This window comes from Chlamydomonas reinhardtii, chromosome 17 (genome assembly GCF_000002595.2).
Source record: "Chlamydomonas reinhardtii strain CC-503 cw92 mt+ chromosome 17, whole genome shotgun sequence".
Lineage (NCBI taxonomy): Eukaryota > Viridiplantae > Chlorophyta > Chlorophyceae > Chlamydomonadales > Chlamydomonadaceae > Chlamydomonas > Chlamydomonas reinhardtii.
The window spans coordinates 6,686,398-6,713,221 of NC_057020.1; the positions used below are offsets into that span (position 1 = coordinate 6,686,398).

General features: G+C 64.6%; 2 protein-coding genes across 2 annotated transcripts; one reads left to right on the forward strand and one right to left on the reverse strand.

Moving 5' to 3' along the window:
• Positions 1-709: 709 nt before the first annotated feature.
• Positions 710-19,055, reverse strand: CHLRE_17g744147v5 (uncharacterized protein). Its single transcript, XM_043072709.1, has 45 exons — positions 18,759-19,055; positions 18,023-18,115; positions 17,567-17,737; positions 17,189-17,281; positions 16,676-16,849; positions 16,272-16,361; positions 15,978-16,052; positions 15,632-15,772; positions 15,259-15,368; positions 14,921-15,126; positions 14,569-14,687; positions 14,087-14,306; positions 13,802-13,920; positions 13,470-13,532; positions 13,157-13,285; positions 12,818-12,990; positions 12,389-12,524; positions 11,988-12,149; positions 11,653-11,778; positions 11,192-11,363; positions 10,764-10,903; positions 10,421-10,537; positions 10,073-10,162; positions 9,666-9,799; positions 9,341-9,458; positions 8,853-9,072; positions 8,449-8,584; positions 8,099-8,234; positions 7,806-7,987; positions 7,394-7,532; positions 7,056-7,189; positions 6,621-6,809; positions 6,312-6,446; positions 5,832-6,003; positions 5,490-5,623; positions 5,117-5,291; positions 4,642-4,803; positions 4,196-4,357; positions 3,758-3,910; positions 3,447-3,606; positions 2,954-3,165; positions 2,349-2,636; positions 1,911-2,135; positions 1,539-1,658; positions 710-1,284 (listed from the first exon to the last, which is right to left on the reverse strand). The coding sequence occupies exons 1-45, from the start codon at positions 18,825-18,827 to the stop codon at positions 1,252-1,254; spliced, it is 6,507 nt and encodes a 2,168-aa protein (XP_042915168.1). The 5' UTR covers positions 18,828-19,055; the 3' UTR covers positions 710-1,251.
• A 910-nt stretch (positions 19,056-19,965) lies between these two features.
• CHLRE_17g744197v5 (uncharacterized protein) lies at positions 19,966-24,937 on the forward strand. Its single transcript, XM_043072710.1, has 3 exons — positions 19,966-20,616; positions 21,199-23,096; positions 23,379-24,937. The coding sequence occupies exons 1-3, from the start codon at positions 20,019-20,021 to the stop codon at positions 24,483-24,485; spliced, it is 3,603 nt and encodes a 1,200-aa protein (XP_042915169.1). The 5' UTR covers positions 19,966-20,018; the 3' UTR covers positions 24,486-24,937.
• Positions 24,938-26,824: the final 1,887 nt, after the last annotated feature.

The window sequence follows — 26,824 nt, forward strand, 5'->3', positions numbered from 1 at the left end:
TGTGTACGGTCCGTCCTGCCATAGGATTTACTGTGGTGACTTTGTATAGATAGTATAGATGTCAGAACATTGAAGTTCACTTGGAGTGTTACCGTGCTTGAAATGCTGCGCTGTCGCAAACGACGTTTCGCCTTCAAAAAGTTCATTCAGCGTGCGAGGTGGATACGAGATGCAATGCCAATAAACTTTGATGATTTACCGTAAGCACGACTCCCTTCTGGCTGTTTTCAGAGTAGGCGACGGCGGCGGCAGCAGCAGCGGGGGCGCGTGCGCGCATCTTGGTAGCGGAGGGGGCGGGAAAGGCCACGCCTGGCCACGTGGAGGAGAGCGCAGCGCCGCCCAAGAAGCGGCGCAAGCGCGCAGGCTGACGAGCCGGCTGATGTCTAGGTAGCGGTCCGCTCGTGATGGAACATGGCAAGGGGCAGGAAAGCGTAGTCCCGATGTGTGTGGCTCCCACCCGTGCCCACATAAATGTCTAGGTAGCGGTCCGCGGTGGGGCTGGCAGGGCATGCGTAGCGGCATGAAATGTAGTGCGGCTGTTGACAACTGTGTTACGTCTGGCTGTGGTTAGCTCTGCTGTGGCATCGCGATTGCTAGGCACCTGGTTTGGCTATGTGCCTGTGGAAACCGACCCCGGCTATGTCCGGGCGATTAGGTTGTTCGGCCTCAGACTGTGGAGGGGCTCAGCCCCTTTTCCCGTGACCGGGGAACATTTGTCAGAGTAGAGTATCCTGTTGATCTCAGCCAGCCGCGAGCGCTTACCGTACATGTTTCTCAGTCAAGTAGATGCTATTGACCCTCATTCTCGTGTTACCAACAACGTGTTTGCGCAAGCAAGTACCGGAATCAATCTGTTATATGTTCTACCCTGCATGCTCCAGGTGAATCGAGACACGAACTCTGGCCTAGCTATCAACTGCCAGCCACTGGTCTCAAGGCGACGTATGCCAACGATGTGCCTGAAGAATGGCCGTCACCAGTTGGCTGACACCCCGTGTTGTGCGGAATCAATACATCCACCCACTTCTGCAACTGCCGTCACTTGCGCCATCGCCAACACGCTTTACACCCGCCGCTGCCCCCGCACACTGCATGTGATACGGTACGCGTTCCATACTCACAGGTATCACCTCCTCACTCTCCAGCCCTTCCACCAGCACCCATGCCCGCCGGCTCCTTCGCACGTCCCTACGTCTCTCACACAACCTCCAAGCTGCGCGCTAAGCCACCGTCATCGCCTCTCTGAAGTTGCTACTGCTCCATGGCGTCATCGTTGGCCGCCACCTGGTTTAGGACGTGGGAATGGAAAAGCGGAGAGTCAGCAACTGGGCTCGCTCGCCAGCAGGCCGCAAGCGCCAATGCATGCTAGCCATGACGCACTCGGCAGCGCGGCTTCCATCTCCTGAACATCGCTGATACGCCGTTGCCCTAGCACAGTCTCACAGGCAAGGCACAGCCAAGGACACGGGCGAGCTGCTTGCCCGCCTGAGCCCAGATTGCCACCCGATCACCCCCCCCCCACACACACACACACACACCTTGAGTTTGAACTCGTACTCCTGGTCGCAGCCCAGCCAGCTGTCGCACATGAAGTACAGTGTGAGTGAGGCGGTGCCGGCGGCGGCGGCGGGCGCAGCGAACTCCAGCTTGGTCTTGGCCTGCGCGGTGTGCGGTGCAGGGTGCATTACAGCATGAGGGCGTGGGTGGCTGGCAGGTGGTGCGGCGCGAGGCCGATAACAGGGGGGGGGGCGACTTCTGAAGTGGGTCCCGCAACCCACCCGCCGCTCGCGCTCATGTTTGCACAGCGGGTTTCCAAGTCCAGAGCCGGCAAGACCATGGGACCACCCACCTCCCCTGTCTCGCCCCTGTCCAAAATCACGACAGCCTCCACCCGGCCTCTGTCCACTCACCGCCTTGCCCAGGTTGACCCGCTTGATGGCCAGCAGGCTGTTGGACTTGGCGTCGCCCACCACCAGCCACCAGCCCTCGTCGCGGCGGCCGGGGTAGTGCGGCGCCGGCACCGGGCCCACCTCGCCGCCCGCCTCCTCGTCCATCTCGCGCTCCAGCGCCACCACCACCGTCACGCTCTCGCCCGGCAGCACCTCCTCCTCGCCGCCCACCACCTCGTACGACACCTGCGTCCATACCGGGCAGCAGCCAACAAGAACAACAAAGTTTTGGCACGTTGGTACCGTCTTTGTCAGGCAGCATCACCATGCTGGAAACACGGGCAAGCATCAGCCCTCGCGTGACGCCGTGCAAGAACCTGGAAGAAGCTGACACGCCGACAAGCTTCGTAAGCACCACCACCACCGCTACCATAATCACGCCGCACCCCCCGCACTCACGTTGATGTCGGGGTAGCGGTTGGCCACCTTGGCCAGCTCCACCAGCGCCTCCTCGCTGAAGTCCGGCCCCAGCGCCTCCCGCCGCGCCGCGTCCTCCATCTCCAACAGCTCGAACACGCTGCCGCACTCGGCCGCCTCCAGGCGCGCCGCCACCTCGGGCGTGACGCCCGGCAGCTGCAGCAGCGGGCTGTCCTTCTCCCACAGCGCCTGCGTCACCATCTGGCTCATCTCCATGGCGGCTAGGGCGGGCGACAGCCAGCCGTTGGAGGCGATCACGTCCACGATGGCCTGTGGAGGAAGTCGGGAGGGAGGGAGGGATGAGCGTGATTTTCAGCGAGTCTAGCGCCGCCATGGAGCAGCCTTGTGGCACAATACTCAAGGTCTGGGGAATTGCATGCCCGGCATAGGCGGGGGCGTGAAGCCTGTATCCGGTGCCTCTGCACCACACAGCCTCCACCTCCTGTTCAAATCCCTACAAAACACTGCAAGCCCCCTCGCCTCCTGCATGCCTCGCCCGCTTCCTCCCCAGCCAGCTCTGGGTGTGGCGAAAACAACCCTCCCCTTGCCCCTTCCTATTGCCCCTTGCCCCTCGCCTCCCGCCGCACCTGCAGCAGCTTGACGCTGTCGCGCACCACCTCGCGCTGGTCCAGCTGCAGGTCGCCGCCCAGACCCGTGCGGCTGAAGTGCGCCTGCAGCAGCGCGTTGGCCTTGGTGTGCGGGTCGCCCAGCCGCGGCTGGCTCATCGCCACCACCGCGTGGTTGATCAGCTTCTGCAGCGCCGTCTCCTCGCCGGGGCGCACCTCCAGCCCGTCGAACTCTGTGCGCGCGAGTGAGTGCATGTGTGTGTGTGTGAGTGTGTGTGTGTGCGCGCGAGTGCGTGTGAGTGAGTCAGTGTGTGTGTGTGTGTGTGTGATTGAAGCAGTGGGTGTGCGTCGAAGAAACCGGCGCAGAACAAGGGACGTGCTTTGAGGACGCGTCAGCGGGCCTGGTGGATGTCTGGTGCATGAGAAGCAGCTGCTGGTGCTTACGCCCCACCTCCTACGGCACGCCCTGCTACGCCCCCGCCCTCTGTGTTTTTACAGCCGGTATCCTGCTCACCGCTGGCGTTGGCCAGGATCTCCAGCAGGCCCTTGGTCTTGGTCTTGGCTGTGAGCGAGGCCGCGAACAGCTCAATGGTGGTGTAGGCGATGTAGTAGTAGGCGGCGATCATGCCCAGGTTGAGCGGGGACAGCTCCATGTCGTCCTCAATGGAGATGACCTGCAGGCATGTGGTAATGAGGGAGTGGGCGGTGGGCGGGAGGCGGCGTGGTGGGTGCCAGGCAGGCAGCCTCTCACACGCGCGTGCATCCGCATGCTTGCGTATCTCATGCTCCCTAACGCAGACAAAACACAAACCGAGCGGGGCGCACCTTGCTTGTCTCCAGGTCTGACAGCGTGTTCTCCACCAGCTCCGACAGGTGGTCGGACAGGTGGCGGTGGCTCACGCCCGCCATGTTGTAGTAGTTGGGGTTCTGGGCCAGCCGCCGGTAGTAGAACGTCCAGGTCAGGTAGTCCACCGCGTCCTGGGGAGGTGGGGGTGGGGTGTGTGTGTGTGGGGGGGGGGGGGGGCGGGGGTTGGACAGGGTGCGAGGAGGGCAGGGTTGGTGCAGGGATGGCGAAGAGGGAAGGGCCGAGCCGGTGTGATGTGGAGGATGGAGGGGCGCGGGCAGGTAGCCACGATTGGAAGAGATAACCGCCATCCACCGATATTCACCATGACACACATGTCACCTTCCTCGCTCGCCCGCCTCCTCCTCCACTCGCCTACACACATACGTATGCCCCCAACCACCCACACGGCCGCCCACCTGCTTGTTCTCTATGGTCTTGGTCACGATCTCCGCCACAAAGTGGTCGTGCAGGTAGTGGTCCAGGTGGCTCTCCACCGGCAGCGGCTCCAGCAGGAAGCGCTTGTAGTACTCCTTGCGGTGCGCCGCGCACATCAGCACCACCTTGCCGCAGTCGTCAACCTGGGGAGGGCGGGGGAGCAGGTGGTGGGTTATGTGGCAGTAGCGCGGGCACATGTATGTTGGTATGTTGGTTGTTTGGCTGGTGAGCTGCGCACCGACACACCTTCAGCAGCACGGCGATGAACCCACGCCCCCAAAAGCAGGTCTCCTTCCTTCCCCACCGCCTTCAGCTTTACCCATGCCGGATTAACATCACCCCACCCAAACCCGCACCCATCCACCCACCCAACCTTATACCCGCTACCCCACCACCCCGCAGCCGCCACGCCCGCCTGCGCCCGCACCTGCGGCCTGCTGGCCCGCCCGATCATCTGTATGAGGTCGGTGATGGGGTAGTCGCTGGCGCCTAGCCCACTGCCGTCGTAGTACTGCGTGCCCGCCACCACCACCAGGTGCGCCGCCACACTGCCCAGGCCCCAGCACAGCGCCGCAGTGGCCACCAGCACCTGCGCAGCACGCACACGCAAAAGTCAAGGGGTTAGGCGATCAAGTCATTACTCAGGTCGGCTTCCTAGGAGAGCGCTGTGAAGTGGGAGGCGTGCGCCCCACACGCGGGCGTTGGTTGGGGTTGCAGTCGCCGTTTCTCACGCGCATTCCAAAGTTTCGCATAGGTCCGACAGGAACAGGCACACGCGCCGCAACCACCCCCCTCTCCCCTTCAACCGGGTCCCGGGGTTACGAGCATCCTTTCAAACGGTGAGGTGCAACCCCCTCCTCCCACTCCCACGCGAACCCCACGGTACCGCTCCCTCCGCGCACCTGGATGGCGCCGCTCTCGAACAGCAGCCGCACCACGTGCTGGTCGCCGGCCGGCATGGTCTCGTGGCAGAACGCCACGCCGTACTGCAGCGCGTGCCGCAGCGCCGGGTCGCGCACGCGGGGCAGGTAGGGCGCCAGGTCGGACTCGGAGGCGGCGCAGAACTTGAGCGGCTCGCTGCGGTCGAGGAGGAGGGGAATGGGGAGAGGGGATTGCATGGGTAAGGAAGGGATGCGGTATCGCAGGGAAGGGAGAGCAGGCAGGAGGCGGCAGTGGGGACGTATACTTCATGTGTATGTGTAAGGGGGTGGCCGTAGTCGTGTGCGCCCCATGTGCAGCAGCCGTTCCCGCCGCCCTCAGTGCCCCGCCACTCACCCGTCCGCCGCGGCGTACGTGAGCAGGTCCAGTGCTGCCAGGCGGGCGTGCTTGCGCGTGGGCACAAACACCAGCGCCGGCTTCTGGCCGGCCGCGTGGGAGCAGATGGCCGAGTAGGTGGGCCGCGACATGGCCTGTGTGGCGGCAAGGCGGAGAGAGGTGACGGTTGTAAGTCCTGGGTTGAGGCACCGGTTGAACACGTGTGTGAGCGTGAAGTTTGCACGTTCCGTTTCAGATCGCAGCGCGAACATCACGGTATACAGCCGCAGCCGTAGCCGCGCAGGCCGCACCGCACCGCACCGCACCGCGGCCGCACCGCACCGCACCGCGCCGCGGCCGCACCTGCATGCGCGCCTCGAAGTTGGTGATGTCGAAGCCCTGCACGTGCACCTCCAGCGGCACGGGGCGCGAGCCGGGCGGGAAGTTGAACAGGCCGTGGGAGGTGGCGCCGATCCAGTCGCCCAGGTCCTTGGCGTTGGAGGTGGAGTGGCACAGGCCCACGATGCGGATGGGCCTGAAGCGGGGGGAGTGGCAGGGGTAATTGGCGCGGCCGGAGACACACTTTGTCACGACACGTGTAAGGCAAGGTCGCAGGGCCAGTTTGGCAAGTGCAGTACAAAATGCTTGAGGTTTCACGACACGTGAACTTGTCCCACGTGTACTCCGGCCATTGCAAAATGAGAGCCGCTCTTGGGTTGCCAGAAGTTTAAGCCTTAGCCGCTCTCCTTCCTCATCCTTAAGAGGTATCCTGCCCCAGTTTGGGCTGGTATCTTCAACACACACACACCCCGCCGGCCCCCCCGCCCCGCGGCCCGCCCTCACTTGTCCTGCTGGCTGGAGATGTAGCGCATGCGGCTGGTGATGACCTCCAGCGTGGGGCCCTTGGGGCCGCCGATCAGGTGCAGCTCGTCCACCACAAACAGCGCCACGTCCTTGACGTTCTTGCGCTGCTTCCACCTGCGGTTTGTTTGTGAGGAGAGCGAGGGTAGGCAAGGCTTAGCAGATGCGGTCAGAATGTCAATATTATGAAGGGGCTTTCACAAGTCGTGTAGGGAAGAGCCAAGAAGGTAAGGACACGAGGTAAGGAGGCAGCGCAGCTGATCCGCTCCATGCCAGACAAGCCTGCCGCACCTCCTGCTGATCATGTCCCACTGCACGGGCGTGGCCACCACCACGTTGCCCCGCTCCAGCAGCTTGAGGTCGGCGGCCGTGTCGCCCGTCAACGCCGTCACCTCCACGCCCAGCCCCTCGCCGAACTTGGCGCCCCACGCCTCAGCCACGTCCTTGGCCAGCGCCTCGTGCGGCGCAATGTACACGCAGCTGCGCACAGGGGGGGGGGGCGTGTGTGGCAGCGTTAGGCTGGGATCAACCATACGCACAGCAGTGGCGCGCTGGCGTGCACTCGGCGTGCACTCATGGCAGCGGCACTCTGTGCACGATGTTCACATTCGAAGAAGCAAGCTCCAGGCTGAAGTACATGCCTTGTCCGACCCCTTGCCCTCCCCCCAACACCCATACGCATAATACCATCACGCCCAGTCCTCACGCACAGGTCGGCCCACTCACCGCGCGGTGCACTTGCCCTCCGCCGCGCGCGCCAACATGCGCAGGATGGCGAACTCGGCGCAGATGGTCTTGCCGCTGCCGGTGGGCGCCGCCACCAGCGCGTTGTCGTCGCTGTTGTACAGCGCAGTGAACACCTGCGCAGGCGGGGGATGGTGCGGGGCGGGGTGGGGCGAGGTGGCGTAAAGCAGTTAAAGCATGAACAGATAGAAACACCCCGCGAAGCCGGCAGCGTCGGCGTTGTGCCGTCTAACTGCCCATCCACATGCCGTCCGTTCTCGGCCTGCCACCGCCCGGCCTCTCCTGCCACCCCTCCTCCTCCGCGCCGCCGCCGCCCGCACCTGCGTCTGGATGGGGTTGAAGGTGGCCAGCCCCTTGTACAGCGCCTCGAAGGCGGCGTTGCGCAGCGCCGACACCGGCAGCGGCTGCAGGTCCAGCAGCTCCGTGGGCGGAGGGAACTTCGTGGGCAGGATCAGGTGCCTGACACAGGAGGCGGGGCAGGGGGTGGGGGGGAGGAGGGGGGGAGGGAGGAGGGGTGGAGGGAGGAGGTCAGCGTGTGTGAGGTGTGCCGGGGAAGCTGTACAAGGAGCTCGGGGCCTCATGGCCCCCACGGTTGCATGACCAGCGTGCTGTTTCAGTCTCCTCCTGCTCTGTATTGCGTCCTGATGAACATAGAGCAGGCTTCACAGCGTGTGTACCAGCGCCGGCACGCCATGGGCCGCCTTCCACCGCATCACGCCGCCGCCGCCTCACCTGAAGGACACGGGCAGGGTGGCCTCGCAGCCCAGCCAGCGGTCCGACACCACGCGGATGAAGAACTGCGGCGGCACGGGCTCTGTGATGGGCACCGTGAAGGCCACCACGTGCTCCTCGCCCGCCGCCGCCGCCGTCTTCTTCAGCAGCCAGTACTGGTAGTGCAGCGTCTGCTCCGAGTCCTGTGGTTGGGTTGGGATTGGGAACGTGTGCAGTTGCCGGTTCCAATAAAACAGCCTGCGCCACCGCATCCGGTACCACACAACCCCACACAACCCCACACACACGCGTACCTGGTCCTCCACAAAGATCCAGAACGGCTCCACGAAGCCGTGCACCTTGTCCTCCCACGCAAAGTCGGGCGTGATGGTGAGGTCGATCTTGAGGCATGTGCGCGTGATGGGCTGCACGTGCGCCGCCAGCTCAACCCTGGCGAGGGAGTTGGGGAGCGGCGTGGAGGACAAAGCGGACGTTAGGCCAAGTAGCCGCGTTGCCCCGGTCATGCCCAAAGCCAACGTCTCGCTTAAACCCCCTCCCCTTGCACAGCCCACATACGATGCTATCCGCCCCACCCGCCGTGACCCCGTCGCAACAAACCCGTATGCACACAACCGCCCCGGCCCTCGTTCCCCCGCCCCCTCACCGCGGGAACTGGTGGATGAGCTTGTGCAGCGACTTGCCCATCTTGGGCGCGCGGATGAGCTCGCCCAGCTCCTGGCTGGACAGGTCGTAGAAGCGCTCCCAGGGCAGGTCACGCTTCTCCAGCTTGACAAGCACGTCTGGGGGAGGGAAGGAGGGGAGGAGAAGAGGGAAGCGGAGGGGGCGAAGAGGGAAGCAGGGCCGGCAGGGTGGATTTAAGGGTGCGAGGGCGCGAGTCCGTACTGACTGGTATCGGTATTTGTAGCTGCAGGGCAACACTGGAACCGCACCCGGTACCAAGCCGAGGCATTCGGCTTCCCAAACAGATCCCTGTGCCTTCCGTCGCTTCCCGTGTACCCATCCGCGGCCCGGCACGCGGCCCTTCGCCCGCGCCGCTGCCCTCCTCACCGTTGGGCACGCCCTTGAACTGGCGCAGCGGCGTCTGGCTGCCCCACATGCGGTAGGTGACCATCTTGGACAGCGCCAGCGCGCGGTCCGTGAGGCCCGCCCAGCCGCGGCGCAGGCAGATCTCAAACAGGCAGCGCATGAGGCGGCCGGCGGACTGGGTCACGTACACCATGTCGGAGGCCAGCGCCAGGCCCTCCAGCTTCAGGTTGGAGATGTAGGCCTGCAGCGGGCGTGATCCAGCGCATGCGATTGATGAAGTTGCGAGTGAGGGCAAGAAAGGCGATGCGCAGGCGTGAAGTGGGCGGGTGAAAGCGTTGGGTGCACGTGTGAGTTTTGGCGCAGCGTGAGCTTGAACGACGAGAAGCAGAGTGTTGCAATGGCGCCGTTGACACCACGTCCTTCGGAGCACCGGCTCCCACACAAGGCCGCCACGCCACCAGCGCTCCACGCCACCAGCGCTCCACACCGCCACCGCCACCGCCGCGCACCTGCAGCAGCACGTTGACCTTGGCTGTGGGCTCGTCCAGGCTCTCCTTGACGGGGATGGGCACCCGCTCCACCAGCTTGGCCAGCTCCAGCTTCTCCTCGTCGCGCACCACCATGTACCTGCAGCAGGAGGTGAGGGGATGCGTGCGTGTGTTTGCGGGCCGCGTGCTTGTGAGTGAGGACATTGCTCAAGTGGACACTGCCGGGATACGAGTGTAAACCTGCGGGACATTGGGGGTGCTGGAGCGCATAACCAACGACCGCGGCCAGAGCCCACGGCCCTTGCAACCAGGCCCTTTTCGCCGTGGTGACCCCGCCAACACCCACCTGAACTCCTCCGCCAGGCTGAAGAGGCGGAGCAGCTCGATGTCCGTCATGGTGGGCTTGAGGTGCTCGTTGAAGTGCGCGATGGTGGTGTAGGACACGTAGTAGTGGGAGGCGATGCGGCCCAGGTCCGTGGTCTGGGGGTGGTGCCGGGGTTTGGGGAGGAGCAGGGCGGGAGGGAGCGGGTATCGATGCAGGGTGGATCGGTCAACGGGTCCTTGGACATGCCGGCATGGCCCAAAGCCCCGACCATGGACATGAGTACAACGAGAGCGCTTGCTGCCCGTCCTGTCCTCCTCCAACGCCTCCCCCCATCAATGCAATGGTTGACGTTGGGATGAACAACCCCCACATCACGCCACACACACACACACACACACACACACACACGCCCGCGCCCGCGCCCGCACCTGGAAGTTGCCGGTCTTGCGGTCGTACCGCACCAGGCCGTGCTTGTCCAGCAGCAGCGCCGCGCTGTGGGCCAGGTCCAGCCGCCGCTCCTGCGCGTGTGCGTGTGGGTGTGGGTGTGGGTGGGGTTTCGACTGCGTTTTGGCGTCTCCCCTCAACACCTCCAGCTCAGCCCACTGCTACTGCTTTCGCGCCACCGTCAAGCAATGACACGACCCGTGCGCCCAGATGCACGCACACGCCGCCAGCCCCAGTCTGCGGCCCCTGTCCTGCTGCTGCTGCTGCTGCTTCTGCTATGCTGCTGCTGCTGCTGCTGCTGCTGCAGCAGCTCTGCCGCGCGCTCGGCTCACCTGCAGCAGCGGGTCTGTGTCCAGGTCGGCTGGGGGCACGCCGTACAGGGCCGGCGAGCGCAGCATGCGCACGTACAGGTAGGTGTAGCCCAGCCAGTGCGCCGCGTCCTTCAGGTTCTGCGTGCGGAGAGGCGAGAGGCAGCGCAGAGAAGAGGTTACAGAGATGCCTGACAAGTACCTGGCATGCAACTAGGTTGTGGGTCGTACGAGATCCCGCATACGATCGTTTAACACCCTTGCTAGCCCCCCGCCACACCACTCTTGGCGGTGACACCGGGTCACTCCCCTCCACAGCCCCTGCCCTCCACAGACAACCCGCCGGTGCCCGGTCGCGCCCGCTCACCGACACGGTGCCCAGCACGATCTCCGCGTTCATGTTGTCGGCCAGGGACTTGATGAACTGGCTCTCGATGGGCAGCTGCTGGTTGAAGAGCGACAGGTAGAACTGCAGCTCGTTGTGGCCGGTGATGATGATGCCCTCGCCTGTGGGGGTTGACATTCATGACTAGTAAAGACTGAGTTTGTGGGGGGTTTCCAAAGATGGTGCAGAGGATTTGTGGGGGGTTAACTTTGAACTGCGGGGGGAGAGGTGAAGTGGTGAGCGGGAGAGTCGTTTACAATGAGCAGGGTGTCAAGCAAACAGGACGGCATACGCCATCTGACACGCAACAACCGCTGGCACACGTGCGCATGACGCCCTTCCCGTACCGCACTATTCCAACCCCCATACGCCCTCCCCCCACCACCACCGGTGCGGTGCATGTCGCTCACCGAACGAGTCGTACTGCGGGCGGCCGGCGCGGCCCATCATCTGCATCACGTCCTGCGGGCTCAGCTCGTCCCAGGCGCCCTTGACGGGGTTGTAGATCTGCGTGCCCTTGATGATCACCGTGTGCGCCGGCAGGTTCACACCCCACGCCAGCGTGGCCGTGCTCACCAGCACCTGCGGCGGGCGGCAGGGGCAGCAGGGTTTGGCGTCTCTTCAGGCTACACATTGTGGGACATGCCCCATGAACGCGCGCAGCGCCGAACCACTCCATTCCACCCCATTCCATCCGGCCCTTTGTCTTGGGTTCCGGAATGAACTGCCCCCCACCCGACCCCCCACTACGCTAGGTTGGCTTGGTTTGGTTTAGTTTGGGCTGGTATTTACAACCCACCCAACCCGACCCGGCCACACTCCCACACCACATCACCTCCCACCACACCCCACCCCACACACCCCACCGCACCTGCACGTGGCCGTCCGCGAACAGGTCCTCCACCAGCGTGCGGTCGGCGCGGCTCATGCCGGCGTGGTGGATGCCGAAGCCGAAGGGCAGGATGTCACGCAGGTCGCTGTCCTTGCAGTTCTCCGCCTGAGAGAGGCGTGTGGCGGTTGCGGAACCGTAGTCGACGTTAGGCAAGGCGGAGCCCATTGGGCTGCTGCGTGATTCTTTCCACACAGCCCACTACGCGACCGTGTGTCACGTCGTCACTAACCCCACAGACAACTACACACGCGTGTGTGTGTGCACGCACACGCGACATTACTACGCCACGCCCGCCCCCTGTCCCCCGCGCCCACCTCTGCCTGCAGGATCTCCCTGCTGGCGCTGTCGCGGCTCATGAAGCGCGTGAGCGCGTCCGCCGCCAGCGCCGTCTCCTTGATGTAGCGCGCCGTCTTGGCGGTCTCCTTGCGGCTGTGCACGAACACCAGGATCTGGTGCCGCCCCGCGCTCTCCAGCACCTGCGGTGGAGGACCAGGTGCGGCGGAGGGGCGGCGGAGTGAACACCAGGGTGGGTTCCTGCCCTGCGCGCCTTGCCGTTTTCAAGGCTCTCTGTTGCAAGTTTGCGAGTCGCAACCCCTCAACCCAACCCCACGAGCCGAACCACACTCCAACGCCCATTGCCTCGTGCCCATCCCAAATCTCATACTCCACATCCCAAACCCCACATTGCCCCTTTCTCGCTCGCTCCCTGGCACACCTTGTTGTAGCAGATCTCGTTCATGAGCTGGAAGCGCTGCAGCGGCTTCTTGACGCTCACGCCAATGTACTGCTGCGCCAGCGGGCAGGGGCGGTAGGTGTTGTCGAAGTAGAACAGGCCCTTGTCGGGCTTGACGCTGCGGTGGGGTGGATGGGACCGGCAAGCGAGGTGAGCAGGCAACAAGGAGGAGCGCAAGGGTTGTGGACACAGCGGTTGCCCTCCTGTGCGGTTCCTCGCCTCGCTTCGCTGGAACAATGAGCAGAGCGACCCCCCAGCCCGCTTGCATACGACAACAACACAGCCCTCTGCTCCAAACACCTTTTGCCGTTGTCAGGGCCTGAACGGCCCCAACATCAGCCCCCATGCCGTCATCAAACACAACCCCAATCCCCAATCCACCCCCCAACCCACCCCCACCCCCGGTCTCACCGCAGGAACACCGCCACGTCCTCGTAGTTTGGCAGTGTGGCGGACAGCCCCACGATGCGCGTCATCTCCTGCGTGGACTCCACGGTGCGGATGGTGCGGCTGATGATGGACTCCAGCACCGGGCCGCGGTCGTCGTGCAGCAGGTGGATCTCGTCCACGATCAGCAGCCGCACCTGCGGGGGTGGATGGGTGGGGTAAGGCGAGCGAGCGTGTCAGGCCCCGGTTGGCCTGCCCTGTTCTGCCCTGCCCTGCCCTGCCCTACTGCCCTGCCCTACCCTCCTGCCCTGGGGCCAACACACCCACACTCACAGCCACACACACACACAACCCCGCACGCACCAGGTTGGCGTAGGTGCGGTCGTCGCTCTTGCGCGTGATGATGTCCCACTTCTCCGGCGTGGTCACGATGATCTGCGTGTCGTCGATCTCCGACTTGGACAGGTTGATGTCGCCCGTCAGCTCGCGCACCTGCCGGGGTGAAGAGAACAAAGGCATGCGTCAGGGAGCGAGTGCCCGGGCAAAGGCAGCGCGAGGGAGCGAGAGCCCGGGTTAACGCATGGGTTGGTCCCCCCCGGTGCGTACATGGCCAGGCCTCGGGCGACACGGGGCACCCCTGTTACCGGAAGCCGGCAAAGCTGCCAGAGGCGCGTACCTTGATGCCGTACTTCTCGGTGAGGCGCTTGGTGAAGTTGCCCACCATCTCAGCCACCAGCGCCTGCAGCAAGCGGCACGCCGGAAAGGCACGCGTTCTCAGCGATGGCGCACCGTGTGAATCCGCACTGTATGTTTTTCGTGCGCAGACAACCCACTACACATCCCCCTTTTACTCCGCCTATCCCACGCCCAGAGGGGCGGGGCTAGACCCTCTCGAACCCCATGCTTGCCCCGACTCCTGCTCGCAGCCCCACGCCCCCACGCCCCCCACGCCCCAACTCTCCCCCACCCCCCGCCTCCCCCCCTCCTGCTCCCCCGGCTCCTCCTCACCTTCATGGGCGCCACGTACACGATCTTGAAGGCGGAGGTGTCGAAGGTGCCGTCCGGCCGCAGGTGCAAGCCCAGCTCGTGCATGATGGTCAACATGGCCACGTTGGTCTTGCCCGCACCTGCAGGCGGCGCCGACACCAGGAGAGAGCGTTACAGCAGCTGTCAGTCTTACGAATGCGAGCCACTAAGCCGCCAGCCCTGCGCTTCCCGCCGGCTTGTTTCGCCGCTTCTTCGCCGCCGTTGTCCTTGCCAGTGTGTCCCTTACAAGCCCGCACACGCTCTCACCCGTGGGCGCGCACACCAGCATGTTCTCCCCGCTGAACATGGCGCAGTCACACACGCGGCTCTGGATGCGGTTCAGCTGCTCCATGCCCGCGAAGGCGCCGCGAGCCCACTCCGGCAGCTCCGCAATCTTGCGCAGCTTCTCGTTGTCGGCGAAGGGCTTGGGCTTGAGCGCCGGCACCTCCACCTCCTCATAGCCCTTGTAGGCGCGGCGCTGGGAGCCCTGTTAAAAGAGCACGAAAGGCGGAACGTTCATGTGCTGCCAACAGGCCGCGCAGGAGTTTGCAAACAGGACACGGCCCCTCGGCGGTGTTGTCCCGGTGTTCCGTCCCAAGTGCTGTTACGCCCCCTTGCCAACCCAGCATCCCAGCCCATGCCTGCTTCCTGACTAGCCCGCCTCCGTGCCATAACCCCGCCCTTCCCTCCACTCTCCCGGCCCCCGGCCCCCCGCCCCCCTCTTCCGGCCCCCCGCCCTCCCCGCCCACCTGCGGCAGCGCCACACTCTTGTTGCTCATGAGGTGGCTGCCCTGCCGGAACGCCAGGCTGTCCAGAGCCACCGTGTGGCGAGCCGCGGCGGCGCCGGCGCCCGTCTCGCCGCGGGCACCTGGCGAACCGTGGACCAGAGGTGGGAATGCGAGTATTCGCAAGCTTGATGCAAGAGAAAGGCCATTCCGCTGCCTTCCCAGGCGCACATGCAATACGCTGCAAGCCCCCCGCACCGCTTACATTTTAGGCTACCCCACCCCACCTCAACCAACCCCAACCCAACCCAACCCGCCCCAACCCAATCTACTTGACCCCCCCCTCCCCCTCCACACGCACACACACGCCACTCACCCGCCTCTCCCTGCTTGAGCCGGCGCGCCTCCTCGCGGATGGAGCGCTCCATGGCGGTCTGGCGGTCGCGGGCCGAGGTGCGCGTGGCGCGCAGTGCGGCCAGGATGGCGGCGGTGTCGGGCGCGCCGCTCATCTCCGTCTCGATGCGCTCGCGCTCCTCCTCCGTCTCCGCGCGGGACAGCTTGGTGCACCACACGATCTTCAGCCTGAGGGGTTGCAAGAGGAGGCGGCGGTGAGTCGTCCGCCGCATCCGGAGCCAGGCGGTGAGCCGTGCAGCCTTGCGAAGCCCTCCACGCGACCAACACATCCAACCGGTATGCCTGCACGCACGCACGCACCTGTTCTTGATGAGCTCCTTGATCAGCTCGAAGTGCTCAAAGCCCAGGCTCAGCACCAGCTCGTTCTCCACGGCGCGCTGGTCGTCCGGGCCGCCCAGCACGCCCAGCACCTGCAGGTGAAGATGGAGGGCACATACGGTGGGCGTTTCGGAACAACATCAGCAAGCCCAGCCCGCTGGTGGCCAGCTGCCACGATGACGAGAGAAGATTCCGTAGCCCAACGCAGCCGCCCGAGCCCCGGCTCTGACTCGGGCATCTACTGTATTTGGGATTGGAGTGGACTATCCGCCATACGGCTCCCACGACCCGCTGTGCACCCCATCTGCTAGTGCTCCGGTGCTGCTGCCCGGAGCCCTGGCCACCGCGGCCGCACCTGCTCCGCCAGCGCCTGCGCCTTGGGCGCGTCCACGCTGGGCCCCAGCGCCTTGGCGATGCGGCGCTGCAGCCAGTAGGCGTCCACCTCCTGCACCTTAAGCCCGTCGTCGCGCGCCTCCTCGCCGGCGTCCACGTCGTCCTGGAGGGGAGGGTTGAGAAAGAGAGGGGGCGCGGACGGGCGATCAGCCAAGTGCTCATGCCTGCTGCCCGTGCGAGGGATCCGCGCCGGTGCTGCTTCCCTGGGCCCCTGGGGGAATGCCGGCCAAGCAGGCACGCTCGCCTACACATCGACAGGCGGCCACTCGCGCCGCCCTGCCCCTCCCCAACCCCCGACGCCGGCTCACCATAGCGGTGGTGCGCAGGTCTGTCTCCGAGGGGCCGTTGTCATCGCCGTCGTCGTCGTCATCCACCTCCGCGACCTGTACAGGACATGAAGCCAATTACCCCTTCATGTGAGGACATTCGATGGTCTTGAGCAAAGGCGATGCAATCATTGCAACATGCCAGCAGCGGACTCTTTCACCCGCCGCCGCCTGTACACGGAGAGCTCCGTTCTGCTCTTGCCGCAGTCCCCGCAAAGCCGCTCTCCCACCAGCCCCCCCCCCCCACACACACACACACCCGCCTTGCCGCCCCACCTCGTCCGCCTCGTCGCCGTCATCGTCCTCCTCCTCCTCGAACTCCACCGCCACACCCAGCTCCTCATCCAGCGCGTCGCCGGGAGCGGCCTGCGTCGGGAAGGCGTGTTGTGCGCAGGCGTGCAGCGGTGTTGAGCCAGCGCACTGGGACGATGCCACACCGCCCCTACTGCCGTTGCGCCCGGCTGCCACATGCCCTTGCCAGCCCTTCATCCTCCCTCCCGCCACTTCCCCCCGTCCTGCCGCCCCCATCTTCCCTCCGCGCTCTGGGCAGGGTTGGCGAGTTTAGGTTCGTCAGTTGGCTTGCTTCGGGTCCCGATGGACAACGCCCACCTCCCGCCCCCTCACCTTCAAGCCCCTCACCTCCCGCCCCTACCCCTCGCCCCCACCTCCCGCCCCCTCACCTCTGCCTCGGTGACGTAGTCGGTGATGCGCTTGCCCAGCGCCACCAGCCGCGCAAACATGTCGTCCTCGCACGAGCCCAGCAGCCCCACGCACTCCTTCTGGCGCTCCGGGTCGCGCAGGTCCTTGTTCTTCAGCACAGCCAGCACCTCGTCAGCTGCGCCGCGCAGCACGTCCTGCAGGAGTGCGGCGACGAGGGCAGAGGCGCACGCGGCCGTGTTGCAGACAGGCGCACAGTGAGCAGGTCCAGAGGGAGCGAGCTCGTGCTCTGTCCGGGCTGCCATTCTCGTGCCATCTCCGCGGCCCCAGCATACGTCGCGCCAAGGGCAAGGCCGTGCGGGCGCAGGAGCCGTCTGGCCCGCCGCCCCCTCCCTGCTCACCCCCGCACTATGGGCCCGGTTATGGGTCACGCTTTATAAGTTTGACCGATGTACACGACAAAACTCCCCTTCACCTCCGTGTTGAATCACATGCTCCTGCCCGGCCACTGCATCTTCCACCGCCCTCCCGCGCACCTGCGGCTGCTCCCCGAACAGGCTGTGGATGATGGCCAGCAGCGCCTCATAGGCCTCCCGCGTCTCCTTGGTGCGCGGCCGGTACAGGCCGCCCTGGGAAGCGAAAGGGCGCGACACAGGCAGGAGCGGCATTGGTTGGGGTCCGGCAGCACAAAAAGCAGTCAGAGCCATGCCAGCGGGTAACCACCTCACCTACCGACACGCCCGCCGCCGCACCACGCGCCTTGCAGTATGCCGCACCCAGTGTTTTGCCCCTCACCCCTGACCTAGCCATGCCTATTATCGCTTGCAACTCACGCCTCTGCCTGTGCTCGCTAGTTTGGCTTGGTTTAGTTTGGGCTGGTACGCACACACAACCCGCCCCGCCCCGCCCCCCACCTGGTCCAGGTCCAGCACGCTGATGCCGCCCGACCCCTGCCCCGCCCGCTTGCGGCCCTTGGGCACGGCCAGCTCCAGGTCCGCCGCCGCCGCGTCGCGCTTCTTCTTGGCCGCCTTCTCCTTGCGCTCGCTGTCGGGCCGCTGCTGCTGAGCGCGGTCGCCCATCTTGCCCTGAGGGGTGAGGCCGTGAGGGGTGAGCGCAGCGGGCACAGGTGGTGGGCCGTCGACATGGGCAGCCGACGGCACAGGCCAGGGCCGTGCTGGGGCTTCGCGACCCACGAGACGGCGCTGAAGAAAGCCAGGCTTGACAGAAGCTGTTGCTGCCGTGTACATGTACCCAGCGTACGTGGGTACCTAATGCAAGCACAGCCGGCAAGGGGCTGGCGGATCCTGCCTCCCGCAGCTTCCTCCAGACTCCTCTACGCCAGCAGCCCTGCAGGCGGCCCCATCACCCACCTTCATGCGGCCCCATAGCGTCTCCGGCTCTCCGCTGGGCTCCGTGGCATACTCGCGAGTGCGGGTGTCCGCGGTCAGCACCAGACTCGAGTTCTGCGCACCACAGGGCAGCGTGTCCGTGAGTGCGGGTGAGAGGTGGAACAAGCGTGCAAGCACGCACGGACCGCAAGAGCCCTGCCAGATGACCAGTTCTTTCACTACACCGGGCACTGCTGCAAACTCTCCATGTCGCAACGGTCAGAGCCTTTCAGGAGTTAGGCGATGTGGTCAAGCAGGGTGTGGGTCAGTCAAACCTGCCACGTCACACAGTCACGCACGCCCTCCCACTCCGCCCTGCCCTTCCCCGCCCCCACCCCGGAGAACATCCTGCAGTCCACCCTTTCACCCCTTCCACCCCAGCCCCTACTGGTCGACTACATCGCGACACAGCACACGCGAGCACGCGGCCCAGCAAAGGCGCGCAACACGCTCCACGCTATGGACCCTTGGTACACCGCGAGCCCCATGGCGCTTTGCTTCCCACATCCAGGAGCCCTTTCAAAGGCTGGTGATAGTCCCGTATAACGCGACAACGACGTGCACGCCCCAGTGTGCCCAGCCGCCAAGATGCGCTCAGTTCCGGGGCTAGCACAGCCCGAATGCGATTGTTGACCAGATTTGCACCATAAAACACCCGGCGCAGGGTCCATGGCGACCTTACGCGACAGAGCACTCGGGATCGGCCATCTCAACTCACCGCCTTGTAATCGAACTGCTTGAAGCGGGCATATGCCTCAGCTCCTCCCTTTTGCTCCTTGTTCGACATGTTGGCTGCTAGAGCTTGTGCTGGGCAGGCTGGAAAACACTCTCGCCTCGGCGAGAAGAGCCGCCCGGCCCTTTCTAGAAACTAAAAGCTTCAGCCAGTTGTTTGGGTGCTTACGATGGTCTTCAAAGTGAGGGTCGTTATATCGCGCGCGAGCAATTTGCTCGCAAAACACTGGCACTCACAGACCCCAACAAGGCGGCTGCGTATGTATCCGTTAAGGTTGAGGACTGAACGATAGGTACGTGTTTCGGTGCCCGTGAATGGGGGCTGACTCCTGCATGGGGAGCAATTTGGCTGGCTGGCCGGACAGGCACGGCCGGCTGGCACAGGAGGCCAACACACTGGCACATCACGCCCGCCGCAGCCCACGCCACTTACCTATGTGCGCGTAGCGTCGAGAAGACTGCAAGGCGGCAGCGGCATCGGTGCAGGGCCCGGCAGCCGTGGCCCAGGGCCTAATGGATTGCGAGGGCGGCTGCAGCGCTGACGGCGTGCATTCGTGTGCATCCCGTTATGGTTGTTTCAGCCGCTTCCTGGGCTGAGCCCGCCGGTGTGGGATGCTGTTTGCTTTGCTGCCCAGTCTGCCATAGACCTCGGAAGGCAGCGTGCGGTGATGGCGGGACTGGCTGCTGAAGCAATCCTCCCGGGGGTCATAAGGTGTTCCCCCGCGTGGCTGGGATGCTGTGCCTGGCAACCACTAGCGGACCGCCATGCGATCCATGGAGCGTGCCCCTAAGGGAGTCAAGTGACAGGGGACGCAATGTACAGTGTTAAAATGCCGAGCACGAGAGGAGTCGGGGTCGGGGTCGGGGTCCGGGTCGGGGTCGGGGTCGGGGTCGGGGCCGGGTCGGGGTCGGGGTCGGGGTCGGGGTCGGGGTCGGGGTCGGGCCCCACCTCATCGGGGAATTGGGATCCAAGGGACGCAAAATCGCTCGTTTTCGCCCACGCAGCTTCTAAATACATACGTAATTATTTAAATAATAGCCGGGCCAACGCCCTGTGAAATTGCGAGGGCGCGCGCGGACTTCCCCCCGCGTGCCCGCACCTCGGCCCCGCACCCTGCCGAACCAACCCCCCCCCCCCCAGCACCAAAACCCGTCATACCGTCCCCCACCGTGAGATACAGACTCCACTATAAGTAAATTGCTGGAGGCTGTGCCGGTGGTCGAGCAGCTGACCAACGCACTGGGCATGACAGCGCCTACCTCCAACCCAATGCAGTTCAACCTGGCAGCCGAGGCGGAGGTTAGCCGGCTGCTGGCGGAGGCGGCGGAGTACCAGGCGCTAGCGGAGACTGTGACCGACCCGGAAATGCGCGCGGTATGCGACAAGCACCAGCTGAGGTGCCTGCGCAGCGCCACCGCGTCGCAGGCAACCCACCTGCGCGTGCAGAAGATCAGCCGCACTATGTCGCACAAGGACGCGATTTCGATCGTGCGCTTCGGTGATGAGAAGACCGTCAGCGTGGTCGAGGGACTAGCCAACCTCACCGACACACAGCGCACCTCCCTGCTCAAGGGGGTAGGGGCAAGCGCGAGCGCAGCCAGCGGCAGTAACAACGGGGGCGCGGCAGCGGCGGCGGCGGCGGCACCTGCGCTGCCGCCGCCGCCGCCGGCGCGTGCGGCGGCAGCCGCAGCCGGGCAGGGTAACGGGTGCTACGTGTGCGATGGCAACCACAACCACGGCAACTGCCCGACACTCAACGCTCTGCGTCAGCTGCAGCCCGCGGTGCACAACCGGATCGTGGAGCTGTTGCGCGCCAGGCAGCAGCAGCCGCCAGCGCCGGCGCGCCACTAGCTGGAACCGGCGACAGCAGCAGGCTCGGCCGGCCTGGACCCGTGTGGGTCTCCCCCACCACCTTCGGGGGCTGCTGATGTGCCGTCTACGAAAGAAGGTGACCATCTTGGTGAGTGCGCGAAGGGCAGGCACTGGGCGTGCATATCCGGAATGCTGTCCTTCCTCAGGGTTACAGAGGCGCTGGTGCCCGTTAAGGCTGCCTGCCCCGGGTTTTAAGTTAGGGGGCGCCTGGGCCCACGAGACGGGTCTCCCCTCCTCGGGGCTTGCGAGATACGAGGCGTGGGAGGCCACGATACGGCAGGGCTGCGTATGTGCGGGTCTCTTTCCCTTCTCGGTGGCGGAGAGACGCTGGGCCACGTTACGGTCTCCCCTCCTCGGGGTGGAGAGGCGCTGGTGCCCACGTTACGGCCGCCGACCACCGGGCTATTGGGGAGGAAGGCGGTCACTTTACGAGCCCCCCTCCTCGGGGTTAAGAGGCGCTGGTGTCCACGAGACGGCCCCCGCCTCTGGGTACGAGGCACTCACGGAGGGCTGCGGCGTACCTCCTGTGCCTTCCTGTGCCTTTGACTTGCAGGTGTGCTGCCAAGAGCGGATGTGGCCGACATCCCGCAAGATCAGCACTGGTTTCGCAACAACGGCGTCAAGATCAACACGGCCGCCTGGCTCTCCTACGGCGTGGACACGCCCGCGGTGCGCAACGCAGCCGTGTGGCAGTTCACGTCGGACCCGCCGCCCTCCCACCACCTCTCCAACTATCCCACCGTCCTCGAACACCGTGACGCCATCGGCCAACAATTCGACGACCTGCTGTCCAAGGGCATGACCGAGGCCTATAACCCAGATCTGCACGGCACCCTCGACGAGTTCGCAGCGGTCATCAGCCCGCTCCACGTGGTTTTCAAGGCAGACGGCGACCTCCGGCCCATCATCGACCCCACCAAGTCCGGCGTCAACGCGTGCATGGCCCCTCTTCCTTGCCCCCTTCCCACCCTATCCACCATCCTTCAGGACTTGCCCAAAGGCGGTGCCCTCGGCAAACGCGACGTCGCCTCCGCCTTCCACCACATCATCCTGGACCCATCCGCCCGCCGCTACATGGCCTTCCGCCACCCCGTCACCAACGCCATCCAGCGGTGGGTGGTGCTGCCCTTCGGCGCAAGCCAAAGCCCCGCCATCTGGGTGGAGCTGGCAACAGCGGCCTGCGCCATCTTCCAGGCCGAGTGCGACCGTCGCGGCCTCAACATCAAGATCCACGTCTACGCCGACGACTTCATGCTGCTGGGCGCCACGCACGCCGACATCACGGCGGCGTTTGAGGTGATGGACACTCTGGGAGCGGAGCTAGGCCTTGAGTGGAAGGCGTCCAAGGACGTAGGCCGGGACCAGCACCTGCAGCAGCTAGATTTCTTGGGCATGTGTTTCGACACCGTGCGGATGGAGATGCGTATCTCACCTGAGAAACGAGCTCGATACGCCTCCGCTGCACAAGACCTCCTCGCCGCCGCCAGAGTGGGCCCCGTCAGCACTACCGACCTACTGTCCGTAACCGGCAAACTGGCCTTCATCGCCCAAGCCTGCCGATGGGGACCGTCCTTCCTGCAAGGGCTGTACGACTCCGTCCCACCGCCGTCACCCCGCCCGTCCCGCCACACCACCATCACCACCGAGGGCATTGACGACCTGCGCTTCTGGTGCGACCTCCTCGACTCCTCCACCTCGCCTTGGGACGGTGTCCGCCGATGCGTCGTTGCAGACCTGGACGTGGTATTGGGGGAATATCAGGGCCCCGGAGGGGCGGTGGTCTACACCGACGCCAGCGCAGCGGGATTCGGCGCAGTTTGGGAGCAGGCGGAGCTACAGGGTGGTTGGCAGCCGGACGAGCGGGGCGTCCACATTGCGTGGCTAGAGCTGAAAGCCATCGTGCGCGCCCTACAGTCATGGGCGCCACGCCTGGCAGGCCGGCGGGTGCTGGTGAGGTGCGACAACACGCAGGCAGTAGCGGCGCTGAACAGAGGCTCCACCCGCGTGCGTGACGGCCGCGGCCTCATGAGGCAGGTGGCCGCGTTGGCGCTGCAGCACGATTTCCAGCTGCGGGCACTGCACATCGCGGGAGTGGACAACGGTCGGGCGGATCGGCTCAGCCGGCAGCTGGCGGCGGCGGAGGAGCAGAACCTGTCGCTGGTGCACAGCGTGTACCGCCAGGCGTGCCGCCGCGCCCGCCTGGAGCCGGAGGTGGATTGTTGTTGCGACGTCCTGGGCCTGAACCGTCAGCCCGGCTGCCATACCTTCTTCAGCCCTGCAGCGTCAGTGCTGGACCACGCGGAGCAGCTAGCGGGGCGGGCCGTGTGGGCCTTCCCGCCACACAGCATCGCGGGGGAAGTTTTGGGCCTTCTGGCGGGCTTGAGGGACACGGGCACACGGGCGCTAGTGCTGGTGCCGGACTGGCGGGACCGGGGCTGGTACCGGGAGTGGGTGCGGGACAAGGGTTCCCCCTTCCGAGTGTTGCGGGTGCTGCCGGCGGGCAATACATACTTCCGCCTGCCGTGGGGGCGGGAGGCGGAACCCTCGGCGTACCCTTGGCTCATCCTGCACATGGCCTGAGACCTGCGGCGGCCCGCTCTTTCCCGTCGTACAGGCCGGCAGGCGGCGCCGGCACCGACACCAGGGAGATGCTCGGTGTGCTCAGGCGCAGTCGACACTCTGGACCTGGAATGCAGCGGCTGCGGGGAATGGTCGCACCGCCGCTGCCAGCAGTTGGCGGCAGCTGCATATCCTGGCGGCGTGTTCGTGTGCCGGCGCTGCCTGCTGGCCGAGGCTCAGCTGGGCGGCATTCCGGACGCAGCGCTGGAGGAATTGGCCGCAAAGGCGGTGGCGGCGGCAGGCAACGCAGTCGCCGACTCCTCGGCGGAGACGTACCTCTCCCACCGCCGCCGCCTGACGCAGTTCGCGGAGCAGGTGCTGCGGCTCCCGGCGCAGCAGGTGTTCCCTCGGGGCCCGGGCGCGGACATCAACCGCGCCCACGTCTGCCTGTTCCTGGCTTGGGCAGTGCGCCGCTACGCCATCAGCACCATCAACGGTACCCTATCGGCAGTGGCGGATTGGCAGCGGGCGTGCGGGGTCCCAGCCACAGCAACCATTCGCCGTGACCCCATGGTGCGGCGGCTCTGGGCGCAGCTGCAACGGGAGGCGGCTGACAGCACGGCGGCCGCCGCCGCTACCCTCAAGTCACCATTCCCGATTGGGCTGCTGTTATGGCTCGTGGCCTGGCTGGGCACGCCCCTGGCCCCAGGGTCTACGGCGGAGCGGGCGCAGGACTCCTGCTGGCTGGTGCTCGGCTTCTTCGGCATGCTGCGGCGCAGTGAGCTGGCAGGGCTTCAGCTGCGAGACGTGCGGGAGGTGCCCGGCGGCGGAGTGGAGCTTTTCATCCGGCGCAGCAAGACAGATCAGCGGGGTGAGGGGGCGTCGGTGGTGTTGACGGCAGAGTCGGGCAGCGGCATCCGGATCCAGGCGCTGGTCGCGTGGCACCTGCGAACAGCGCGGCGGGAAGGCGGCCTGGGTGAGCAGCCACTGTTCACTCGCCGGGCAGAGTGGGGGCTGGCTCCCGTTGGCATGGGGAAGGCGGCGTTCAACAGCCGGCTGCGGTCGCTGCTGGCGGAAGCTATGAGACAGCTGGGGCCACGAGCCCCCGACCTAAGCATGTACACCGCGCACAGCCTCCGGCGGGGAGGGGCAACGGCGGCAGCCAACGGCGGGGCATCACTGGAGGAGATAAAGGCGCACGGGCGCTGGAAGTCAGACGCGGTCCGGCGGTACGTGCAGCCGATGGCGGCAGTGCGCATGCGGATAGTGGGCCGCATGTAGCGGCCCGACGGGGTTGGGGGGGGTGGCCTTCGCATGCGCTGCTTGCGAGCAGGGTGCGGAACGGCCCGCCCGCTGCCGCCAGGACGCGGGGCAGCGGGCGGGCGCGGCTTTACCCCCCACATCTCTTCGGCGCCCGCCCCGTGCGGCCATGGGTTTGAGAACTAGGGAGGGGGTGTGGGGGGTAGTGCGAGAAGGAGGGGGGATAGACGTGTGGCGTAGGTTGCAGTGTGGCGGTGAGCAGTAAAGCAGTTACGGATGGTCTGGGGGTTGAGAAGAGCAGTCGGTACAGGTTGGGAGAGAGACACGAACCCAGACAGGATATGGCCGAGCTGAGGCCACTAGCGGCTTCAAGCCTTGTGATATGTTGACGTGGACGCGTGATCGTGCCTCAACGCTGTCTTTAACCTCAGGCCAATGGGCCGGCCGAGTGGCCTTTGCGTACTTAAACGAAGAGCCCTCGCGTGCCCGCTAACGTGGCCTAGCCCACCGTGTCACGAAAGCTAACAAACGTTCTGACCAAGAGTAAAGAAAGCACACTCAGACACGCAGGCGACCGACCTCAGCATGGGCCGTACTCGTTCTCCATTGGCGTCCTCAAACCGGCTTTTTGACTATGTCCAAAACCATAATTTTCACCCACGCAGCTTCTAAATACATACGTAATTATTTAAATAATAGCCGGGCCAACGCCCTGTGAAATTGCGAGGGCGCGCGCGGACTTCCCCCCGCGTGCCCGCACCTCGGCCCCGCACCCTGCCGAACCAACCCCCCCCCCCCCAGCACCAAAACCCGTCATACCGTCCCCCACCGTGAGATACAGACTCCACTATAAGTAAAATGTGTGATCTGGGTGCCGGTGCTGGGGGGTCGGGGCTGTGCATCGGACGTCGGACGGTTGGCCGTCGCGAAGTAAGTTCAAGTTCGCCCTTGCGGCGAAACCGTTCAGCCTTACACGTTTTGCAAATATAATAATAACAGAGTCTCAGCCTCATAGGTCTCACGTTGTGGGGCAGCCAGCACGGCACTAATAAGGACAGGTGCACGCGCTCGCAGCTTACACGCCTACGGGCCTCCTGTCAGGTACATAAGTGCTGAGATTGAAGTAATCTACGTATCTGATAGTTATGTTGGACCAGCGCCAGCCTGTGCGATGAAATCGGCCAAAGAATCGTCTTTCTTGAGGCATCGGACACCATTCTATGCGTTAGAGTGCGCGAAATATGGTTTAGCCTCAGTTACTTTCGCGATCGAGGTTCCCTGACTCGAGTCGGGTATCGGAACTTTGTCGCTGGGGCCTCTTCTACCTTGTGTACAATAGCTTCGGGTAATGGATGGCTTAAATAATGGCTGCGCGCAGTCGGCGGGGGCCGGGAACGTGTGTTTACCAACTTGACAGGGGCCCCCCCTTTCTGAAACGTATAGGTGCGCCGCGCCCCCTGCGGGGGCCGGGGCACGCTAAGGGGGGTTTCACACGTGACATGCGAAGCCGGCTTCGACCCCGAAACCGGGTCGAAGCCGACCTCGGAACCGACCCCGAAACCGACTCGCCAAGCCGGCCCCCCCACCCCGATTTCGCGAAGCCGGCTTCCACATTTCAATACCGGTTTCGAGGATTTCCATCATTCCATTGATATATATTATCATATGGCTATGCATAGACACTTCACAGCCCCAAAGCAGACCCGCGCGCCGCGAATGCCAAAGAATAGGTGGCACAATCTCCGCTGAATTTCGCGAATCCACGACACAAAGTTCATTTTGCGCTATAAATGGACGTTTGGTGTCAACTCCTCGCTCAGTAGCTCTGTCTCGCGTGTGCATTGCTGTGGATGGCATGCGCCGGACCGTGCAAACGGCCTGTGGAGGCCGACTGTGAGCATTTTAGCTGCTATGGTTATATGTTTTGTCCGATAGAGCGGCAGGATGATAAAAAGCTGCTCAGCGAGGTGCAATGCAGGGTTTCCTGCATGAAAAGGCAGCGTTTCGACCACAGACTAATACACGCTTTGTTTCCCAATGTATACACAACTCATTGTATGTTCTGGGGCAATAAGGATGCGGGCAGCGTGAGCATCTTGATGGCTTTGGCCCGTCCGCGCACATAAGTACGCGTCTCCATTGTATAAAGGTTGAGTTCTATATAAGAAAGTTAAGTAATAAGCAAGAGAGACGAAGCGAGGTTGAAACACAGTTGGTTTCGCACTGTGCCATCCGCACTGCGTGTGAATCGGCTTCGCCCGTTAAGCCGGCTTCGACCCCAAGCTGGCTTCCCACGTGTGAAAGCCCCCTAACCCCTTCCACACGCGTGGTGGTTAGATGTTGCTTGTTTTGCCTGCAGG